The sequence below is a fragment of the Mustelus asterias genome, chromosome 8 (assembly GCF_964213995.1).
Source record: "Mustelus asterias chromosome 8, sMusAst1.hap1.1, whole genome shotgun sequence".
NCBI lineage: Eukaryota > Metazoa > Chordata > Chondrichthyes > Carcharhiniformes > Triakidae > Mustelus > Mustelus asterias.
The window spans coordinates 114,871,958-114,894,576 of NC_135808.1; the positions used below are offsets into that span (position 1 = coordinate 114,871,958).

At 43.9% G+C, this 22,619-nt stretch overlaps 1 protein-coding gene across 4 annotated transcripts in view; it reads right to left on the bottom strand.

The window, feature by feature from the left end:
- Positions 1 to 22,619, bottom strand: part of szt2 (SZT2 subunit of KICSTOR complex) — a 195,857-nt gene that overhangs the window by 130,843 nt on the left and 42,395 nt on the right. For all 4 annotated transcript variants that reach the window (XM_078218778.1, XM_078218776.1, XM_078218777.1 and 1 more), the window contains 5 exons: positions 20,487 to 20,852; positions 19,577 to 19,802; positions 14,367 to 14,414; positions 8,357 to 8,484; positions 6,605 to 6,866 (listed from right to left, as the gene is read on the bottom strand). In XM_078218778.1, coding sequence (XP_078074904.1) covers positions 6,605 to 6,866; positions 8,357 to 8,484; positions 14,367 to 14,414; positions 19,577 to 19,802; positions 20,487 to 20,852 — 1,030 coding nt within the window. The remainder of the gene's footprint in view (positions 1 to 6,604; positions 6,867 to 8,356; positions 8,485 to 14,366; positions 14,415 to 19,576; positions 19,803 to 20,486; positions 20,853 to 22,619) is intronic.

Consider the following 22,619-nt stretch of genomic DNA (forward strand, 5'->3'; position numbering starts at 1 on the left):
TTGGCTTATTGACGAGCAGCAGCAACACTGAGGCCAGGAAACAGCGAAAACTCTGATGTGCACAGTGACCAACAATCAGCTCACAGCTCAGGAAGAAGAACTGAAACCGAGAGAGGGGGGGCAATTTTATCATCGCCTTGCACTTGTTTTCAGGTGGCGGTAAAGTTGGGCATAAAGTGTTCAGCGCAACCGGCGAAATGAACGAGAGGCAGGCGAATGCATGTAAATTTACTGTAAAACTGTTTTACATCTGCTGAGCAAGCCCGGCGCTCAATCGTCCGGGCCCCGCTCCCCCCTTATGACCTCTCCAGGAAAGGTTCACACCAGCGAGGAATAGACATGCTCCCCATGAACAGGGAGCAGTCGGGTTGGCCTCGCCATTGGAACCGGAGGCCATTGAGGCCCCCTGGGGAGGCGGAGGGAAAGGGGGTGCTCCTTAGGCAGTGCCAGACTGGCAGTGCCACCCTGGCACCTGGGCAGTGCCCATCAAGCACTGCCAGGGGGCAGGGCTAACAGGGGGAGAGGCCGGAGTGTGAGGCCAGTGGGGGCAGGGCCAATGGGTGGCAGGGCAAATGGGGGGGGGGGGGGGGGGGAAGGGGGCCTGCTACCACTCTGCAGCAAACGGTGGGGGGAGGGTGGCGGGTCTGCGATCGGTCTGGGCATCGGGGGAGGGGGGTCGGCGTGGACTGTATCGGGGGTCGGGTCGGGGGCCCCCGCAATTGCCGGGGTGTCGGGGCATGAGGGAGACTGCTTCAGGAGGCCTGCACTAGCAGGGGCCTGACAACCCTCTCTTTGTCTGTCAGAGCTAATGCGCATGTGCAGCATCAGAGACCTGCACACACGCACTACCTCCCTCTGCAGGCTTTCAGGTGCGTTAAGCTCCGTCTGCAGCGAGCAACAGACTTGCTCAAAATTTTGCAGGCAGTGTGTATGGGGAGGTCTGAAAACACTCAAAAGACGGATCTGAAACTCTCCCAGTTTCAATTCTGCCTATGTAGAAAAAAAAATGGTGAAATCAACCCCAGTAAGTGGGAAGTATAAAACCTGCTCATGTAAAATAAGACATATAAAAGGACTTGGTGGGGTTGGAGAAACTAGGATCCTAGTCTTAGGCCAACGGGTCTGCCAATTAGGATTGAGATATGTCTTGTGTCTGAGGATTGTAAACCTTAGGAATTACCCAGCTTAGCACTTGTGGATGCTCAAGTTGTTAAGCAAATTCAATTGATAGATTTTTTTCAATACTAAGGGAATCAAGGGATATAGCAAAAGGATGGGAAAGTGAATTAAGGTAGAACAACAACCACAATCTTATGAATGGTGGAGCAGGCTCGAGGGCCTGTATGGCCTATCCTTCTATTTCTCATGTTCTTGTTATCTTTCAGCAAGAGTAAGGCTCGTCAGTATTCTTCATGGGGCATGAGTGTCACTGACAAGGCCAATATTTGCTGACCCCTAGTTGCCCTTGAATGGTGGTGAGTTGCCTTCTTGAATCACCACAGTCCATCTGGTGTAGGTATGCCTAGAGTGCTGTTAGGAAGGGAGTTCCAAGATTTTGACCCAACGATAGCATAGGAACTGCAACATATTTCCAAGTCAGGATGGTGTGTGGCTTGCGAGGACAACTTGCAAGTGACAGTGTTTCCAGGCCTCTGTCCTTCTGGATGGTGGAGGTTGCTGGCTTGCAAGGTGCCATCTAAGAATCCTTGGCAGGTTGCTGCAATGTATCAAGTAAATGGTACACACTTCATCAGTGAGGATGGTGGATGGAATGCCAATCAAATGGGCTGCTGTGTGTTCAACTTCAAGAGTGTTGGAGCACCATTGGAAGTGGAGACTATTCCATCACCTTTCTGACTTGTGACTTGTCGATGGTTGACAGGCTTTGGAGTTAGGGGGTGAGTTACTCACCACAGAATTCCCAGCCTCTGACTTGGCCTGGCAGCCACTGTATTTATTAGTTCAATTACATTTCTGGTCAATGAAGACCACCAGGATATTGATGGTGATGGATTCAGCAATCACAATACCTTTGAACGTCAAGGGGGGATTGATAGTTTTTCCCTCGGAGATGCCTGGCACTTGTGTGATGCAAATGTTACTTGCCACAGGACTCATTAAAACAAATTTTCAAATTAATTGCATTCTGTTTAAATTCTGAATGGATTTCTTATCAATAAGATAAACCCCAAGGGCTACGGGGGGTTGTGTGTGTGTGTGTGTGTGTGTGTGTGTGTGAGTGTGTGGGGGGGGGGGGGGGGGGTGGGGAGGGGGTGGGGTGGGTGGAGACAGAAAAATTGAGCTAATCAGCCATGATTTTCTTGAACGGCAGAGTAGGCTAAAGGGTTAAATGGCCTACTCCTGCTCCTAAGTCCTATGTGGCTATGTGTGTTCAAATCCCAAATTTGACTTAAATATAATTGCCAAATTTATAGTTAGATCTTGGATTCCGATATGAGCAGATTACGTTCAACACTTGAGGAATCCAATGATAAATTCAAAAGCCTGAAGTGATGCACAATAGCAGCCAGTTAATACTGTCAGTATGCATCATTTACTATCTTTGAAGTAAGTTTGCAAGAGTTTTATATTCTGGCTTTAACTGATCCACCCCTCCCTTTATCTCACCATTGGTGGCAGAGCCTCTGCCTTGTTCTCCGGAAATCCATCCCTAAACCCTAATGTTTTGCTGCACGGGTGGAGGCAATTAGCTTTGCCAATTCTCTGAAAGAGATAGCCACTTTGTTCCATTCTCTTGCCCTTTCCCAATATTCTTCTAAGTTTTTCCTTTTGCAAATGTTTATCCCCTTTTAAACGTTATCTGGATTCCCCTTACACTTCTGTTTCTCAGCCTGTTCAGTTGTCAAAAATAATTCTCCTAACATTGTCCTTAATTTTTTAGCGATGATAGTAAATTTATGTCTTCGTAGAATCCCTACAGTGTAAAAGGAGGCCAACTGACCCTCCACACAGACAGTTATTCAAGGCTGGAATTAAACGCAGTACCTGGCACTGTGAGGCAACTATGGTAACCACTGTGCCACCATGCCATCTTCTAGTTCCTTAGCAATGGGAATGGGTTTTTCCAATAATTTTGAATATCTCTATATGATCACCTCCTTTCTCTAGCCTTTCTCAAAACTAAAACTCCAGGAATCTCTCAATAGAAGACAATCTCTTCTATACCCTCTCCATGGCCTTAACATCCTATCTAAACTTTTCCTTGGATTGCCACCTTGCCGTGAACATTCCATTGATCCCGGGAGTGATGCCGACAGGCATCTTAAACCCCTGGCAGTGTCACCCCTGGCAGTAAAGATCGGAGGGGAGGAACCAGACAAAGCACAATCCAAAACAAGACCTCAGCGGTGAATTGGGCGGAAGATACTTGTACTGTATCAATGGCTGTGACGGCGGATGAAGGCTGCAGCAGTAAGGAGATGCCCAGTCATAGAGGTTCTCTTGCCACTGGAACTGGACCTAACCTATGTCAAGGACTGTGTGTCTGCCGATGTGCAATGGCATACTCACGATAAAAGATGTCCCACACCAGGTGTGTACCTAGAGGAAACCAATACACCCCCACACAGACAAACCCTCCAGCGAACAGCGAGAGGTGATGGACAGATCTGGAAATCTCTAGTTCGGACCAGCACATAGATGGTGAAGTTTGATTCACAAACCCTGCAGTGATCAGCGAGGGGTGATGGAGACAGATCTGGAAATCCCTAGCTTCGGACCAGCACATAGATGGTGAAGTTTGATTCAGCCGTCTCACTCTTGGATTAGGAACAGGAGAGCGTTTCGGCAGCTTTCATGACTGAGCAGCCCTCTTCAGGTTCCACTCTGCTCACCTCATATCGGGAAAGGGCTAGAATTGGTACCCTAAAAATAGTCTGTTCCGTCTCCAACATGGCTGGAAAACCACATCCAGCAGGCTCATCCACCTGTGGTCAGAAACTCAAAGTTAAACTCAATTTCTGAACCTGGAATGTATGAAGCCTCAAGGATAATGAGCAAAACAATTGCCCAGAATGGAGAATTGCCCTTGTTGCCCTTGAACTCAGGCACTTCAACATTGACATTGTTGTCCTGCAAGAGACCCAAAGAGCAGGCAAAGGGCAGCTGAGGGAAGAAGGTGGTGGTTACACCTTCTTCTGGTGGGGAAAACTTGAGGATCAGCCCAGGACACATGGAATTGGATTCGACATCAAGAACAAACTCATCACACGACTCTCAAATCTCCTTGCCTGTGTTCACAAGTGCCTCATGACCCTCCATCTACAACTTGCCAAGAACCAGCAGGAAACGCTCGTGAGTGCCTACGCCCCAACCCTTGATGCCAATGATGAGTCCAAAGAAGACTTCTCCTCCAACCTGGACACCACCTTCTCCCAGTCTCTGAAGCAATCCTTCCGGAAGGCCAGTGTGACTTCCAACAAAACCGTGAAACAGCGGATATGATTCTCACTGTTCAACAACTTCAGTAGAAATGCCAGGAGCAATATCAACCACTCTACACGGCCTTCATCGATCTGACCAAGGCTTCTGACTCAGTCAATCGTAAATGCTATGGAAGACCCTGTCAAAGGTCGGCTGTCCAAAGACCAATTAATCAACATCCCCGACTCGTCCACGACACAATGTCGGCGACAGTCCTCACTGACGGAAATAAGGCAGATACCTTCACGCTCAAGACTGGAGTCAAGCAGGGATGTGTCATCACCCGCACCCTTTTCTCCATCTTAATCACTACCACACTTCACCTTGGTAAGATCAAGTATCCCAGTGGAGTGGACATCGTCTACAGGATGGACAGAAAACTTTTCAACCCCATCCAATTGAAATCCAAGACGAAAACAACACTGACATCGCTTGTGGAATCTCAGTATATGGATGATATCACCATTTCCACTCTCTCAGTAAAGAATCAGCAAGCCATGCTTGACACATTTGCTGAAGCATACCTAAGAATCGGTCTCAGCCTCAACCTCAAGAAGAGTCAAGTCCTTTACCAAACTAAAAGTCTGGTCTCTCCCTCCATCAAGGTCAACGGAAAAACACTTCCAAACATGGAACGTTTCCCCTACCTTGTTTGGGGGGGGGGGGGGGGCACCTCTCATCTAAGGCTGACATTGATGCAGATATCCAACATTGGATACAATCTGTGAGCGTCGCCTTTGGATGACCTCAACATTCATGCTGACACTAAGATCCTTGTGTACAAAGCAGTCTTTGCTCTACCCAAGACCGCAAGGAACTACAAAAAGTCGTGAATGTAGCCCAATCCATCACGCAAATCAACCTCCCATCCATTGACTGTCTACACTTCCTGCTGCCTCGGCAAAACAGCCAGCATAATTAAAGACCCCACGCAGCCCAGACACTCTCTCTTCCACCTTCTTCCATCAGGAAAAAGATACAATAGTCTGAGATCACGTGCCAACCGACTCAAGAACACCTTCTTCCCTGCTGCTATCAGACTTTTGAATGAACCTACTTTGCATTAAGTTGATCTTTCTCTACATTCTAGCTATGACTGGAACACTACATTCTGCACTCTTTCCTTTCCTTCTCCATGAACGGTATGCTTTGTCTGTATAGCATGCAAGAAACAATACTTTTCACTGTATACTAATACATGTGACAATAATAAATCAAATCAAATCTTCAATGCAGCTCAGAAACCTGGATTATGTACAGGCACCATCTCAAGGCCCTGGAGAGGTACATTGATGCTGTCTGAGATGGATTCTCTGCATCAGTTGGGAGGACAGGCATACTAACATCAGAATCCCGACTGCCAAAGCAAATCTTCTTCGCCCAGCTCAAGGAAGGCTCCCGAACAAGAGGAGGACAAAGGAAGCGCTTTATAGACACCTCAAAGGCTTACTTCAAGAAATGCAACACAGATGTCAATACCTGGGAGACACTTTGTCAAAAAAGACTTATTTGGGGGAACGTCCTGATTGAAGGGACACAATGCTTCGAGGACACCTGATAGCAAAAGGAGGCGTGGAAAAGGAGTCTGAGAAAGGAATACCAGCAATCTAGAGTCCAAGGACTGAACCCACTTCCTGGAAACACCTGCCAAGGGTGCATTCGAAGACGTGGCTCTAGATTTGGGCTCATCAGCCACGCAAGGACCCACAGAACCCATAACCAGTAACACAGAGTTCCTCAGGTGGGCAAACACATTCGTTAGCAAGTGATCACCGAAAATTCTTTGTAAAGCAAGACACTTAAAACCGGACACAATATTTTAACTCAATGATTTAGAATACCTCCGATGACACCATCAGTAGAACAATCAAATTAGCACAGGAAAGTAAATTACAATAGTTTGGACAGTATAAGTGAAGAGAAATTATATACATGCGTTTATAGTATTTCAGTAAAGTTATTTGTTACTCATCACAATTTAAAAGGTTTGAATGTAAGAGATTACTTTAAGGCAGGATTTTTAACCCTGATGCTGCTAACCTGCTATTGCGACCTATGAATCAGACCCACATTAGCAGACAGCTGGTAAATACCACCGTTGGTCCAAGCTAAATTAAAATGTTCCGGCTGGGAGATAAGCTGAGAACTGGAAACAGGTTACCTTGAAGTAGATGCAAGAACACCCCTCTGCACCCTCTCATCTTCACGCTCGACTCCTCCAATCACAAACGTTGTAGGGTTGGATTCATGATCATTCCAAAGCTGCAAGTCATGGCTTTCACGGAACAATCGGATGTGTCCACAAAGTGTCTGCAGAAAAGTGGTGATGTCAATTTCCTGCAGCGATTCCTCACAGTAGTCCATAGCTGTGAGAAGGTCCTGGGAGCTGATATAATAGGACTGCTGTAAACTCCTAAATACACCTTTAAAAAGAAAAGAAAATAGCATCTTAAAGATAAAGTGACACTCAAAATAAGCATCTTCCTCCCTCATCTAAACTTTAGAGGTCAATATTATGTCCATTAAAGTGAGTGAGATCAATTTTAGGCATGAAACACTTGCTCCATTTTTTTTTCAAACTAAGTAATCCCTCATCACATACATGACAAGTTAAATTAATATTAGCACTGGTTCAAAAAATGGACCAAACTACAAAAAACACCCCTCACTGCACAAGGGATGCAATGACCATCCACCTTTATAAAAGACAGAAAACTCAGTGTCAATGTACAAGCGGCACAGTGGCAAGCATTGCTGCCTCGCAGTGCCAGGGACCTGGGTTCGATTCCCGGCTTGGGTCACTCTCTGTGTGGAGTCTGCACATTCTCCTAGTGTCTGCGTGGGTTCCCTCTGGGTGCTCCGGCTTCTTCCCACAGTCCAAAAAAACATGCTCATTCGGTGCACTGGCCGTGCTAAATTCTCCATCAGTGTATCCGTGATGTGGAGATGCCGGCGTTGGACTGGGGTGGGCACAGTAAGAAGTCTCACAACACCAGGTTAAAGTCCAACAGGTTTATTTGGAATAAATAAACCTGTTGGACTTTAACCTGGCGTTGTGAGACTTCTTTCAGTGTACCCGAACAGGCGCCGGAGTGTGGTGACTCGGGGATTTTCACAGTAACTTTGTTGCAGTGTTAATATAAGCCTACTTGTGACACTAATAAATAAACTTGAAAGAATTGGGTTAAACAAGAACAACTTTGATTGATAGAATAGACAAAAGATATCATTCGTAATTTTGATTTAGGATTATTCTGGTGCTGTGAGGAGGACTGAAGGTTCGAGTGTAATTTTTAAATGTAGTTAATTAACACACGTAAAATTTGAACACACTCCATGATATTTTTACCAACGGGATTGAAAAATGAGGATCACATGACAATAACAGGCAGGTATTGTCTTGTGTCTCCTTCAAAATGAAATGTTTTGTCATCAAGATAATTTCTTTAAAAATGTGGTGTAGAACAAGCATACCATTTAATTCTCCAAACTTAAACTGACAAATTATATGTTTAAACAGCATGAGATTTGAATAGGGCCCCCCACCACCTTATCAGGGATGTCAGAATCAATTAGCTGTTCTGATTTTTCTAAAAGCAGCCAGTACAGATCCTTATGTAAGCCAATATATAAGAATGTGAATTTTATATGGGGAATGGAAGATCTGCCTTTTGTTTTTAAACAGCAAACAGGCACCAGATCACATGAGTCCTGAAGAGAAACGTTGCTGAGGATTTTAATATATATGGTCTACAACAGGTAGCTTTTACGTACATAACATAAAGGAGTAATGTTCAATTTTTGGGTTATCCAAAACCTTAAACTGCTAGCATGAATTGGGGGTAATGGAATTTGAGTTAATGTATCATCAGGGTGCAATATGCCCTCAGCAAGCCCTTGGGACTTCCATTACCTTTCACGTAACATTGGTGGTAATGCTCTTGTAGCAAGTTGCAGTAATTGGAAAGCTCCTTGTTCTTGTGGAGGTAAGTGATTGGATCCGTCGAGGATGAGTTTGCCGGCCGTTCCTGTGACAACGATCTTAAACCACAGTATTAGAAGGTAATTAGTAGCAATTAAAAAACATATTCCCATCTAATTTCATATGGATTTAGCTCCCGCTATCGAGGCTCTCGTATCAGCACTATCAAACTCAGTACTAATAAGAAACATCGTGGAGAAGCTGCAGCCAATTAAAATAAGCATAACATTCTGAGATGAAGCAGAACTAATGCAGGGAAAACTCTTGCAGTAATTTTTAGATCACTAGACGTCAGGTATATTTTTAATGGGCACACAACATAAATTTAACACTATAATTTTTTTTAGTATTGCGGCATTAAATGTGAATCGACTTCAATAATGGAACAACAAGTTTGGTATGTAAAGGTTCTGAGAGAAATGATGCAGACAGCTGTACTGCATTAGAACAAAAAGGGCGGATTTCTCAAGTAAGGTTGATAAAGGAAAAACAATTAGGGTTCCAATGTTTCAGGCGGGATAGAGGCAGAGGGATAAAAGGTGGGGGGTGGCATTGTTGGTCAGGGAAAATGTTACAGCGGTACTCAGGCAGGATAGATTAGGGAGCTTGTCTATAGAGGCCCTATGGGTGGAGCTGAGAAACAGGAAAGGTATGACCACATTAATGGGCTTGTATTATAGACCACCCAATAGTCAGCGAGAATTGGAGGAGCAAATCAGCGGAGAGATAGCTGACAACTGCAAGAAACACAAAGTTGTGATAGTAGGGGATTTTAATTTTCCACATATAGATTGGGACTCGCATGCTGTTAAAGGTTTAGACTGGGTAGAGTTTGTAAAATGTGTTCAGGAAAATTTTCTACATCAGTATATAGAGGTGCCAACTAGAGAGGATGCGATATTGGATCTCCTATTGGGAAATGAGTTAGGGCAGGTGATGGATGTGAGTGTGAGGGAACACTTTGGATCCAGTGATCATATTGCCATTAGTTTCAACCTGATCATGGATAAGGATAGATCTGGTCCTCGGGTTGAAGTTCTGAACTGGAAAAAGGCCAAATTTGATTAAATGAGAAGGGATCTGGGAAGTGTGGATTGGCACAGGCTGTTCTCTGGTAAGGATGTAAATGGAAAGTGGGAGGCCTTCAAAGGAGAAATTTTGAGAGTGCAGAGTTTGTATGTTCCTGTCAGGATTAAAGGCAAAGTAAATAGGAATAAGGAACCTTGGTTCTCGAGGGAGATTGTAACACTGATTAAGAGGAAGAGAGAGTTGTATGAAATGTACAGGCAGCAAGGAACAGATCAGATGCTCGAGGAGTATAAAAAGTGCAAGAAGCTACTTAAGAGGGAAATCGGGAGGGCTAAAAGACGACATGAGGTTGCTTTGGCAGACAGAGTGAAGGAAAATCCAAAGAGCTTCTATAGGTATGTTAGGAGCAAAAGGATAGTGAGGGATAAAATTGGTCCTCTCGAAGACCAGAGTGGTAGACTGTGTATGGAACCAAAAGAGATGGGGGAGATACTAAATGGTTTTGTGGCACCCGTATTTACTGAGGAAACGGGCATGGAGTCTATGGAAATAGGGCAAACAGGTAGGGAGGTCATGGAACCTTTACAGATTAAAGGGGAGGAGGTGCTTGCTGTCTTGAGGCAAATCAGAGTGGATAAATCCCCAGGACTGGACAGGGTATTCCCACGGACCTTGAGGGAAGCTAGTGTTGAACTTGCAGGGGCCCTGGCAGACATATTTAAAATGTCAGTATTCAGGGGGAGGTACTGGATGATTGGAGGGTGGCTCATGTTGTTCCGTTGTTTAAAAAAGGTTCCAAAAGAAATCCGGGAAATTATCGGCCAGTAAGTTTGACGTCGGTGGTGGGCAAGTTATTGGAAGGTGTGATAAGGGATAGGATCTACAAATATTTGGATAGACAGGGACTTATTAGGGAGAGTCAACATGGCTTTGTGCATGGTAGGTCATGTTTGACCAATCTATTAGAGTTTTTCGAGGAGGTTACCAGGAAAGTGGATGAAGGGAAGGTGGTGGATGTTGTCTATCTGGATTTCAGCAAGGCCTTTGACAAGGTCCCTCATGGGAGGTTAGTTAGGAAGGTTCAGTCGCTAGGTATACATGGGGAGGTAGTAAATTGGATTAGACACTGGCTCAATGGAAGAAGCCAGAGAGTGGTTGTGGAGGATTGCTTCTCTGAGTGGAGGCCTGTGACTAGTGGTGTGCCACAGGGATCGGTGTTGGGTCCATTGTTGTTCGTCATCTATATCAATGATCTGGATGATAATGTGGTAAATTAGATCAGCAAGTTTGCTGATGATACAAAGATTGGAGGTGTAGTGGACAGTGAGGAAGGTTTTCAAAGCTTGCAGAGGGATTTGGACCAACTAGAAAAATGGGCTGAAAAATGGCAAATGGAATTTAACGCAGACAAGTGAGAGATATTGCACTTTGGAAGGACAAACCAAAGAAGAACGTACAGGGTAAATGGTAGGACTCTGAAGAGTGCAGTTGTACAGAGGGATCTGGGAATACAGGTACAGAATTCCCTAAAAGTGACGTCACAGGTGGATAGGGTCGTAAAGAGTGCCTTTGGTACATTGGCCTTTATAAATCGGAGTATCGAGTATAAAAGTTGGAGTGTTATGCTAAGGTTATATAAGGCATTGGTGAGGCCGAATTTGGAGTATTGTGTACAGTTTTGGTCACCTAGTTACAGGAAGGATGTAAATAAGATTGAAAGAGTGCAGAGAAGGTTCACAAGGATGTTGCCGGGACTTGAGAAGCTGAGTTACAGAGAGAGATTGAATAGGTTGGGACTTTATTCCCTGGAGCGTAGATGATTGAGGGGAGATTTGATAGAGGTGTATAAGATTTTGATGGGTATAGATAGAGTGAATGCAAGCAGGCTTTTTCCGCTGAGGCTAGGGGAGAAAAAAACTAGAGGGCATGGGTTAAGGGTGAAAGGAGAAAAGTTTAAAGGGAATATTAGGGGGGACTTCTTCACGCAGAGAGTGGTGGGAGTGTGGAATGAGCTGCCGGATAAAGTGGTAAATGCGGGGTCACTTTTAACATTTAAGAAAAACTTGGACGGGTTCATGGATGAGAGGGGTGTGGAGGGATATGGTCCAAGTGGTCAGTGGGACTAGGCAAAAATGGTTCGGCACATACGAGAAGGGCCAAAAGGCCTGTTTCTGAGCTGTAATTTTCTATGGTTCTAATTGCTGTACAGAAGCTCAAGAGTTGTGAGAATTTCAATGTTGCAGTTAATGAGCCTTGTGAGATTAAGGTCACAAATATTTACATTTGAAAGATCCAGATAGGATAAATTGGAAATCCTCAGCTTTCTCGTGTTAAAGCCTGCACAAAGGCCTTCAGAATTAACAACTACCATTGTTATTTTCATTGCAGTGATGTTACAAGGGGCTCCGTAAACATGGGTCACCATGCCGCCCACTGGTTAGCACTGCTGCCTCACAGCAGTGATCCGGGTTCGATTCCCAGCTTGGGTCACTGTCTGTGTGGAGTTTGCACGTTCTGCCCGTGTCTGCGTGGATTTCCTCCGGGTGCTCCAGTTTCCTCCCACAGTCCAAAGATGTACATGTTAGGTGCATTGGCTATGCTAAATTCTCCCTCAGTGTACCTGAACAGGCACCAGAGTGTGGCAGCTGGGGGATTTTCACAGTAACCTCATTGCAGTGTTAATGTAAGCCTACTTGTGATGAATAAATAAACTTTAAACCTTAATGATGAAAACACAATTTTCCAGTGAGCCAGAGGTCAAAGCACAATCTTAATTCCAAAACATACGAAGTGAAAGTTGCATTTAACTGCTCATTTCCTTCCCTGAAACCAGGAAATAGTACGGTTGTTTCCAGGGCTCCAAGCTTGCAAATGGGGATACTTCAATGTAGATGCTCCACACCAAATGACAACACCAGGTCCAGTAATCGTGTTAAGTACCAGATAGTTCCCCATTAGTAGCATTTCTGCAAGCACAATTCTAAAGAAAGCTTGAGGAAGGAGGAAGAGAAACTGCAAGCGTAGTCAACTTCATAGCCCACACCCTGGTTATACAGCAACACTGGCAGAGACCAGGTGCCAGATCTTCTGTTCAAGTTTCCAGCTGGGACTGTGCAAAGGATCAAAGAAAGCAATGAAAAACATTTGAAATCTCAGCTTTCTATTCGATAAATTAGTACTTCTTCTATGGGGAAGTACAATAGGACTTTAACAATTGATTATAGAATGTACCAACAAAGAGAACTGCATGAGCCCTGCAGCACTGCAATCAAAATGTATAAAATATGTTTCATGCACTAATCAAGACCATAGAGAGAGATTTTGCACTGGCAGACTAAATTGAAATGTCGGGCTGGATTTTAACTTAGCTGATCTGTCAGAAGCAGGGAGGTTTAGCTCCAAAGCGTGTGTAAGACAGCAGTGATAGGTTTCCCATTCAGAAGCCAGCCTGATCAACAGATTTTCCAGTCAGGGACAGAGGATGTCACAAAGTGGGTCCGCTCACCACAGCCAGGTTAGAGTGGAAAATTGGTCAAAGTCTCAATGGGGAGAAAGGAATTTGGGCAGGAGATTGGTGGCTGGAGGCACATGGGAGTTCAAAGGTCACATGAGGAGGTCAGTAGGCAGATTGATTAGGTGAAGGAGGGGGAATATCCAACCACTGGATTTGACCAAGCTAGCAGACTGGATCCAGCAGGCGAGTGGAAAGGCACTTACCGCTCCAGGATCTAACAGTCCCCAGCTGGGTTTAGTTGCAGGGTTCTCAACTTTTATGAAACCTAGTGCTGCCCACAATTCAATTCAAAATGAAGAAGAACAACGCGGCTTGCAGCCTCATCCTATTAAATTGTCAATCCACCATCTTGGAGCAGATTGGCCTTCGTTAACACCAGAGGTGGATGGATTGGAGGCAACTCAATGTCAGGATTCAGATTTTTAAACACTTCAATCTCCCATCTGACACAAACACTGTTTTTTGGGGGTTAAAATTCTCCCCCACCCAGAGTTTCTATTTGTTTGGGGCGGCACGGTGGCAAGCACAGCTGCCTCACAGTGCCAGGGATCTGGGTTCAATTCCCGGCTTGGGTTCCTGTCTGTGCGGAGTCTGCACGTTCTCCCCGTGTCTGCGTGGGTTTCCTCCGGGTGTTCCAATTTCCTCCTCCCACAGTCTGAAAGAAGTGCTGGTTAAGTGCATTGGCCATGCTAAATTCTCTCTCAGTGTACCCGAACAGGAGCCGGAGTGTGGCGACTAGGGAATTTCATTGCAGTGTGAATGCAAGCCTACTTGTGTCTCTAATAAATAAACTTAATAAACTAATAAACAAACTTTTAAACTTTGTTTGGATTCAATCTTTTGACATGTATCAGGTCAATGTATTGCTTCAATGGACGTACCATGTAATCAATGTTTCTGAGAGATTTGAATTCAACCTTTACAAAGAAAAGCAATCCGACTTATACACCTGAAGATTTGTGAAATCTTTCACAGCAAGAATGACATTACTTCTGCGCATGGTAGAACATTAGTTCAGTACTCATGCTATCCTGCCTGGGGAAAATTGCTGGTTAAATTACCAGAGGATTGGGAGGGAGAAAAATACAAATGTTCCTTCAATCAGAACACCATCAGTGGCAGGCATTCAACATCGGGTTGTTTGCTGCCAGTGGATTGTGTTACATGGAGACTTTGAAGAGAGGAAAAGGAGATAATGAAAGACACTAAGAACGCTATAGATAAGAACAGGACAGTCAATTGAAATGGGAAAGGACTGGATCACGAACATGCAAGTCACCCAGTAGCAGAAAAGGATATCCGCTATTACAAAAATCAATCGCTTAACCAAAACTACCAAAGCATGTCCAGCAAGCAGTGAATTTAAGGAATCAGGGCTTAAGCTGATAGCTTTGCTACCTGGTTTTCAAATCCTGATACAGTTCCCAGGAAACATTGTCTTGAGATCTAAATTGTTCAAAATAGGAGGAAAGAAAAATGCACAATCAAATCAGTCTCTTTCAATCCAGGCTGGATTGCCTCATCAATCTTAATAAGGGGAGAGACAGAAAATACTCAAAATAGCACAATCAACAGCCTCAGTGCAGTGCTCCCGACATTAAAATGAAGGCGTCTTATGGTTGGGGTGGAATTACATGGGCGAAACCCAGAAATGAAATCGGCTCCAGGGATTTTTCTGCCTGATTAAGGCAATAAATTTTGATATCCGGATTCTGCGCCTCTACACAGCGGGTCTGTTGTGCACCCACATGACGTAATCTCAATTGTTTTAAAAGAATAATGGAGTAATAGGATTTGGAGGAACTAAAAGGTGGGTGCACAGAGAGCAAGGGTAGTGCCCGGATTTAATAACGCAACCCTGGAATTATTGCTGGGTGCATTCAGGAGCAGGAGGGACATAGTTTACCCCAACAGTGGGAGGAAGGGACCTGCAGTAGTCACCATGGTTAGGAGTGACTGAAATTAGCAGCAGGAACATGGTGTCCTGTCTTTGGATGCGCTACAGGATTCAATTTAATGACGTAAACAGATCAGGGAAAGTGAGTACATTTGCTAATTCGCCTGCAATTCATTCCCCATCCTGACGTTTCCCACCCCCACACCCATCTGTCCTCGACTTTATGCTGCCCTGCCATGCAGACTTCATCACATTGCATTTCACACCCATACAACTTTCAGCAGGACCCAACCTTCTTACACACTCTACACTGCCTAAGTCTACAACTCCATTTATCCCACCATTGCCACTCACCTCAATCCTGAGGCAAAAAGTGCATCTGTACATACTGACCTATTTCTATTTGTTTGGGGTGCGACACAGTGGCACAGTGGTTAGCACTGCTGCCTCACAGCACCAGGCACCTGGGTTCAATTCCAGCCGTGGGTGACTATGTGGAGCTTGCACATTCTCCCCGTGTCTGTGTGGGTTTCCTCCGGGTGCTCCGGTTTCCTCCCATAGTCCAAAGATGTGCGGGTTAGGTTGACTGGCCATGCTAAATCGCCCCTTAATGTCAGGGGGATAGGGCCTGGGTGGGATTGTTGTCGGTGCAGGCTCGATGGGCCGAATGGCCTCCTTCTGCACTATAGGGATTCTATGATCCTATAATTCAGAAATGAAACAAGCAGATACCAGTCAGCTATGGAGAGACCATGTGGGGGACATGATCCTCTACAAACTCAGCTCAGCTGTATACAAATGCTGAGCCCCAGGGGCTATCACTGAGAAGGATGTTACAGCTTAGCCAGGTAATGACAATTCTCATAAGAGAAGAGGATAAAGATGTCTGACATGACCAGTAATAGATTGGTGGTGGACAGAATTGCGAGAATATTTATCATGGCAGCCTCCGTGGAGCTTCACACATGACTCTCAAATATGTCCATGCAGGCCATGATCATGACTGTGTAAATTTTGATAACAGCAATTCTGCTGCATTAGATCGGGTGACTGTCACCTTATCCATGGCATTACAACATACAATCTTCATCAAGTTAGTTTGTAACTGAGTCGTAGGAGTGTTGTTGAGCTGATCTAGAAGAGGGACTGTAGTGAAGTGGGACATGGAAGTGGGAATTGATTTAAAGCATTCTCACTTCTTACCTACTGCCCACTGGCCAGCACCCGATTGCTGAATTATTACCCACCACAGGGACAGGTGGATGGAGGAGTCTTCAATGGGATCCTCAGAAGCTTCAAAACCTAAAAGGCTGAAGTCAAGGCATCTCAAAACAAGGATGTCAGTAGCCTGCCTCTACCACACCGGGCACACCATGTAAAAGTGACAGGAGACCCAAGTTCAAGAAATTAAAATTCACCAAGGGTACCTGAAGAAACGTTGTATTGTTACATAACCTTTTCTTATCATGAGACAAAAATTAATGCTGAGCACCAATTGCACACCTTGCCAATTATTGTGTTGAGCGATAAATCACCCCTTTCGCCTGTTTCATGATGAAGGTCAATAAACGGCAACTCATTAGGTCATTGTGGCATCATAGGTTGTCCCTAGATTTAGGAATGACGGTCTCTCAGAGTTGCGAAATTTTGCCATGGGTGTGCATATGACTGAAGAGGCCGATTCTCAACCAACCGATTTTTGGGCACATGGATGAGATGTCCCATGAGAGAGTGGAATCCAGAGCACAGGGATTTGTTTCTGTTTCTTCCCTTCTTTGCCCCACTCTGCCTCATCATTAAGATGTTGGGACTCAAAGTGATTCACTTTGATGGACAAGTCATCACCATTTTGAACGATTGGTAGCAAGCTCCTCCTAGTTATACTGCCATGCTTCAGGGAGAACTTTACAGTGTCTTTAAACATTCTTTTTGTCCTACCTTGGGGTGTTGGAGTGAAATAAGTGGTTGAAGAACATTTTAGTACAAAGAGATGGTGGGGCAGTGTGGGGGTGGGATGCATGAGTTGGTGCTGGTGGTGGATTGAGCAGGATGTTTTTGTGTGTGACTCACCAGTAGCCGAACCCTTGAGGCATTATGCCATCCCTGGTATCATAGAGTCATAGAGGTCATCCTCTTTTATCTGCATTCTTCTCTCCTGTACAGTGTTTCTCAGACACAGCACCTGATTATTATTCTGGACATCCTTGCTGGTGAATACTGAAGGGCATCTCCAGAATTACAGACAGGAGAGAGGGGTCAGACTCTCCTTTATTCTCTTACCATCTGTCCGTAAGCAGAGGTTTTTTTTCTGTTTTAAAAAAAATAGGCTGTGGCATTTATTCCAACTATGCCTCGTTTGTGCAGTCAATTTTTAAGTGACTCACAACAAACTCTTTTAGGGATAAATTAGAAATTTTGTTTGCTCAAACATTCAAACCTGGGGGCAAATGATCAGTCCTTCACACACACAGACAGGTATCCAGGGAAGGGGTAAGAAAGATACAACTATGAATAAAGTAAAAGAACCACAGAAATGGCTATTAGTTCACATGACTGTCAGAATCCGGAAAGTTCAAATCCAGAGAAGGTTCATTCATGGGGAAGTTCCAATTCATGTGGGTTCCTAGTTTAAGGCAGAATGTAAAATTCCTTTAAAGCTGATGCCGATACAGTGAGAGGAGGTTGATATTTGGAGACTTGATCTGCTTAGCAGTGGCCACCAGAAAAACCAAAAAAGTTTCAAGGAGGGTTTTTTGCGGACTGCTTGGTCAGCCTGGAGTCCTGCTGTCGCGTGCTTGCAGGTTGGAGTTAAATCAGCAGACACTTTGCTTCTGAGTTCTCAACTGTACATAGAGATTTCAAGATGGTCACTTGAGGTACGTGACCGCCTTCTTCCACAATGATTTCATAAAGAGATATTTATCTGGTATCTGGATGTGGCTTTTGTTTTGTGTCTTAAATCATCCCAGTCATTTACCTCTGAAAGAGTCATAATCCATATTGAAGATCCTGTTCTGGGAAGCTGTTGCCTTGCCAGACTCTCTGACTCCACAAGGGAGGAAGCTTATAAAAATGCAAATGATGTCCATTTCCTTTTAATTGTCCTTTTAGAAATTGACCTCGACAGTCCCAGGTGTGAGATTCCATGAGCAGCATAACAGGGAATGTCTCCAGTGCAATCCATTATAATGTCTTAGACGTCACGTTACAATTTCAGACAAAGAGCCTGCCATCGAGTCTGTTTCCTGGAACGAAAAGGTCTGGAATACTGGATAATGCAGTATAAAAGCATCGTTACAGCCCCCAGGGATTGGACACACAACTTCATGAACCTCTTTTTGAGGCTGAACACCAGCTGCACATTGATGAAAGAACATTTCTTACGATAGATATAATTCTTGGTTGCTGTGGCATTGCTTGGATGACCTCAACTGATGCCATTTTTCATCCGTGGAATGCCAACTGTAAGGCAAATCACGGTTAGGAACTGGAGACAAAAAAGCTGAGGCCAGTGTGACAATGCATGCCCACCAGGTCCACCAAATAGCAGATCTTCTAGCAGATTGCTGATGCCTGCGAACACCTGACGTGACAAACTCAGTTTGTGGTCGCCCTACTCAAGAGGTCAAGGAGCCTAAGACTGTGCGTACATCTTGTTACATTGCCTCATAAACAGTGACAACTCATATCTAACTGCTGATTCCACCATAGCAATACATATACAGGACTGTTGTCACTGCCGTGCCTGGTGATGGCCTTCTCTTCTGATGTACTATCGGAAACATTCAGGGTAACTCCCATCCTGATTATGTCTTTTGAAAGCCTCCAAAGTCATCCAATACCTGTATGGCCACAAGAGCTCTCTGCCGAACATTTGCCAGAGGGAACTATCAAAGCAGCTGTAAGAACTAAGCCCTTACGAAGTTTGGGCTTTTTGAAGTTGGTAAACTCTTGCAATGCTCCTTTTGTTACTGCTCAGTTTCCCAAACACTGGGAAACGCATACCCTAAGTGATAAATCCAAAGGAAAGTTCAAAATCTGTGAAAAGGCCCTTGTTTTCACCCATAAATGCAATCTTCACAGCCCACCACCACCTAGCACCAATTCCAGTCAGCAAGGTTGCTTGCATGCAGTCAAAAGCTACTCAGCGAAACACAGTATATGGGCCAGGTTGTGATTTCTCTCCACACCGAATTTTACTATCCACCCTGGCAACCACCTGTCCTTGCCTGTTAAATCCCCCTAATGCGTCCACATTACAAACCAAGTTGCACTCATTCAAATCTTGACACAGAACATGCTCATTAAATAGTTGCATTTACTGTGAAAAAAATCCTTCTCCAAATCAAGATGCAATTGTTTACATAGGTACAAATAATCAACTGTTGGTTTTGGTGCACACCTAGTTCTGTTCTGTATACGTACTGCACAAAAACTACTTTGATTCTTCCCATTGCATTTAAAGAATAAGGATGGGTTAAGCAAACAGTGCCAAAACCAATGTATCTGGAGATGTGGCACTTTGCGAACCGTTCCAGATCTATTGCTAGAATAGGCGGCATTTATTTGCTAAACCAATGGAACTTCCATCCCTTTATTCAGAAGAAGGTATAAACTGAGAAATGATGTTGTTTCTATGACGTACTTAGATGACACCTAGATACTTAGCATATACTCATATGATCAGAGTGAGCGTAAGCAAGTACACTACCTGAAATAAATATCCTTGTTCGAGCGTTCAACGCTAGAGTTCACAAGTTGTTCTCTCAGTGATTCCAGTGAGCAGCTGTATATGTAGACAGGACATCGAAGGCGGCTTGGATCACACAAGTCGATCTGAGAAGTCTGACGGCTGAACGTGATGTGACAGTCTTTCTTTGGAGGTAAGCTGAACTCCACTCGTTCCTTCATCATTTCTGAAGACGCATAGATGAAGTCTGTGGGAAAACGGTGATAAAAATAAAGCACGCACAAAGAAAACATCCATAAACAAATAGATTGCCGGTCATAAAAAAACAAGGTCAAGTCTGAGTTACCAGCATTGAGGAAGGCTGCAGTGACAGCCCTTTAGGATATTCAGTAGCAACATTGTAATGTTAATCTCATTACTCAAGGGTCCAGAGATGAACAGCAGAGAGCCATAAAATGACAGTTACCCCTATGGGATACGTCAATCAGTGAGTAATTGCTATCAAAAATTAGATAACTTTGTAAAATAGCATAATCACATGTTGCTTAATCTCACTCCTGGAAGAGATGACTAATCACACATTCATGGAGATTTACCATAAGGGTGGATTGAGGTCCCATTCCAGGTATTGATGGCTATGTTCTCCACATCTACCACATCAAGCCAAGAATTTGCAATCAGCCTGAAAGCTCCATTTAAAAGACCATAATGGAAAATTATTTTTCAACTCAGAAGTTAAAAATCTAATATCTTAAAACTCATAAACACCAATTCCAAGATAAAATCTATCACACCTATCTATAAAAGGCTCAATCCAAAATGTATTAAACCATCCATCTCCTAAATCCTATGATCTAAACCACAGGCCACTTCATTAGATTCCCAAAGCATTTGCATGCAAAAGGTGTTATCACTACAAACAACCTGTTACCTGTATCAGGTTGTATGATCTCCTTTTCAAATTCAACAGGTGACATTTCATTACCATCTGCCAAGGTTGGAGAAAGGAGCATCGTGGACCTAGAATTGGTTTCCTGTCCTGGGGAACGCACTGTTGACACAAAATCTCTTTTAGTGTTATTACTCTTGGATGCAGTGATTGCTACTTGGCTGGCTGTGCCATCAAGTGCTTCCCTGACAATGGCCAAATCGGATTTCTTGAATGCTGAGGCTGCACTGTGTGCTCCAGAGTGTTCACTCAATGCCGATTCTTTCAATTCCACTTGTAGCAGTTCATCCCCCAATCCAGAATGTTTTGTACTCTCGTCAATCCCAGGAGCCATCAGTCGCTGCACATCTAACAGAAAAGAGAAAAATTCAGAGAGAAAATCCTTTAGAAAGAAATTGTAAAGTGGTTTTACCAACAATGTGAGGAACCTCCTTTCCCCACCTCATCACCAGCTAGATAATAAATTGTTTTGAAAATTATTTCTTGGAGTCATTATTGAATCATTGAAAAAATATTAACAACTGGCCTCATAATTGGTCTACCATGGTGTTTCAAACAAGCATCCAAAACTATTAGGGACTTATCTTGACCACATAGCTTTGATTCCATTTCTATTAAAACATGTTCAGATATTTTGGGATTGAACTTCATAACTCTCCATTGATCCATACAAAGGTGACCCCTCATGTTCTCATCCAAGCCACACACCATCCTGACTTGGAACTATATTGCCATTCCTTCACTGTCAGTGGGTCAAAATCCTGGAATTCCCTCCCCAACAGCACTCTGGGTGTTCCTACAACATATGGACTGCAGTAGCTCAAGAAGGCTCACCACAACCTTCTCAATGACAACTGGGATGGGCAATAAATGCTGGCCCTAGCCAGCAACACCCACATCCCTTAAATGAATAAAAAGCCTTTCTATTTTATATATAATCTTTACATATTATTAATTATATTCACTTTATCTCCATGGATGATAAGGGAATTCTGGCACGAGTCTGCAACCATACCTGCTTACTAATATTCTGGGAGGAGTTGCATCAATACCTGACAAGGCTGCTTGGCATGCTGTCTGACAATGACCAGACCAGTCCATTTCTTTCAACTCCGACAACAGTCTATAGGATTGCATGACAATGCCCTAACATAGAACAATGCCACAGGCCCTGGTAAGTAAAAGCACAATAGCTCCAGGTAAAGACCTGGCCGCAACTTAAAAATTAGCTAAGGCCAGATGCAGAATCTGCAGTTACTTTCAGATTTTTGTGGGTAGGATTGTTGTTAAAATGTGGATTTCCTTGTGCTTGTTTCATAAATAATTTTGCAGACCTCCTTAGGCGACCCTCCATTGGACCAACGTTCCTGCAAAGCTGCACTAGTGCAGAGCAGTGCAGCAGCAACTAATGCACATGTGCAGCCATGCAACAAAAACTTAAAAGGACCAGACACTAAATAAGATAATAATTTTAAACATTTTTAAAATCTAACCTTTAGAATTTTAACATAGCAATCATTTTAGTGAAAAATGTAATTCCTTAAAATGAAAGATAGCTACAAAAAGTTACAAACATGGACTACATAGATCTTGACAGCATTTTACAGAGAGACCGGCAAATAAGAATAACAAACAGCAAAGCTGCTCAAATTTTGTTATGTAAGAACATAAGAACTAGGAGCAGGAGTAGGCCATCTGGCCCCTCGAGGTTGCTCCGCCATTCAATAAGATCATGGCTGATCTTTTCGTGGACTCAGCTCCACTTACCTGCCTGCTCACCATAACCCTTAATTCCTTTACTGTTCAAAAATCTATCCATCTTTGCCTTGAAAACATTCAATGAGGTAGCCTCAACTGCTTCACTGGACAGGTAATTCCACAGATTCACAATCCTTTTGGTGAAGAAGTTCCTCAACTCAGTCCTAAATCTGCTCCCCCATATTTTGAGGCTATGCCCCCTAGTTCTAGTTTCAGCCACCAGTGCAAACAACCTCCCTGCTTCTATTTTATCTATTCCCTTCATAATTTTATATGTTTCTATAAGATCCCCCTCATTCTTCTAAATTCCAATGAGTATGGTCCCAGTCTACTCAGTCTCACTGGGAGCACGGTTGA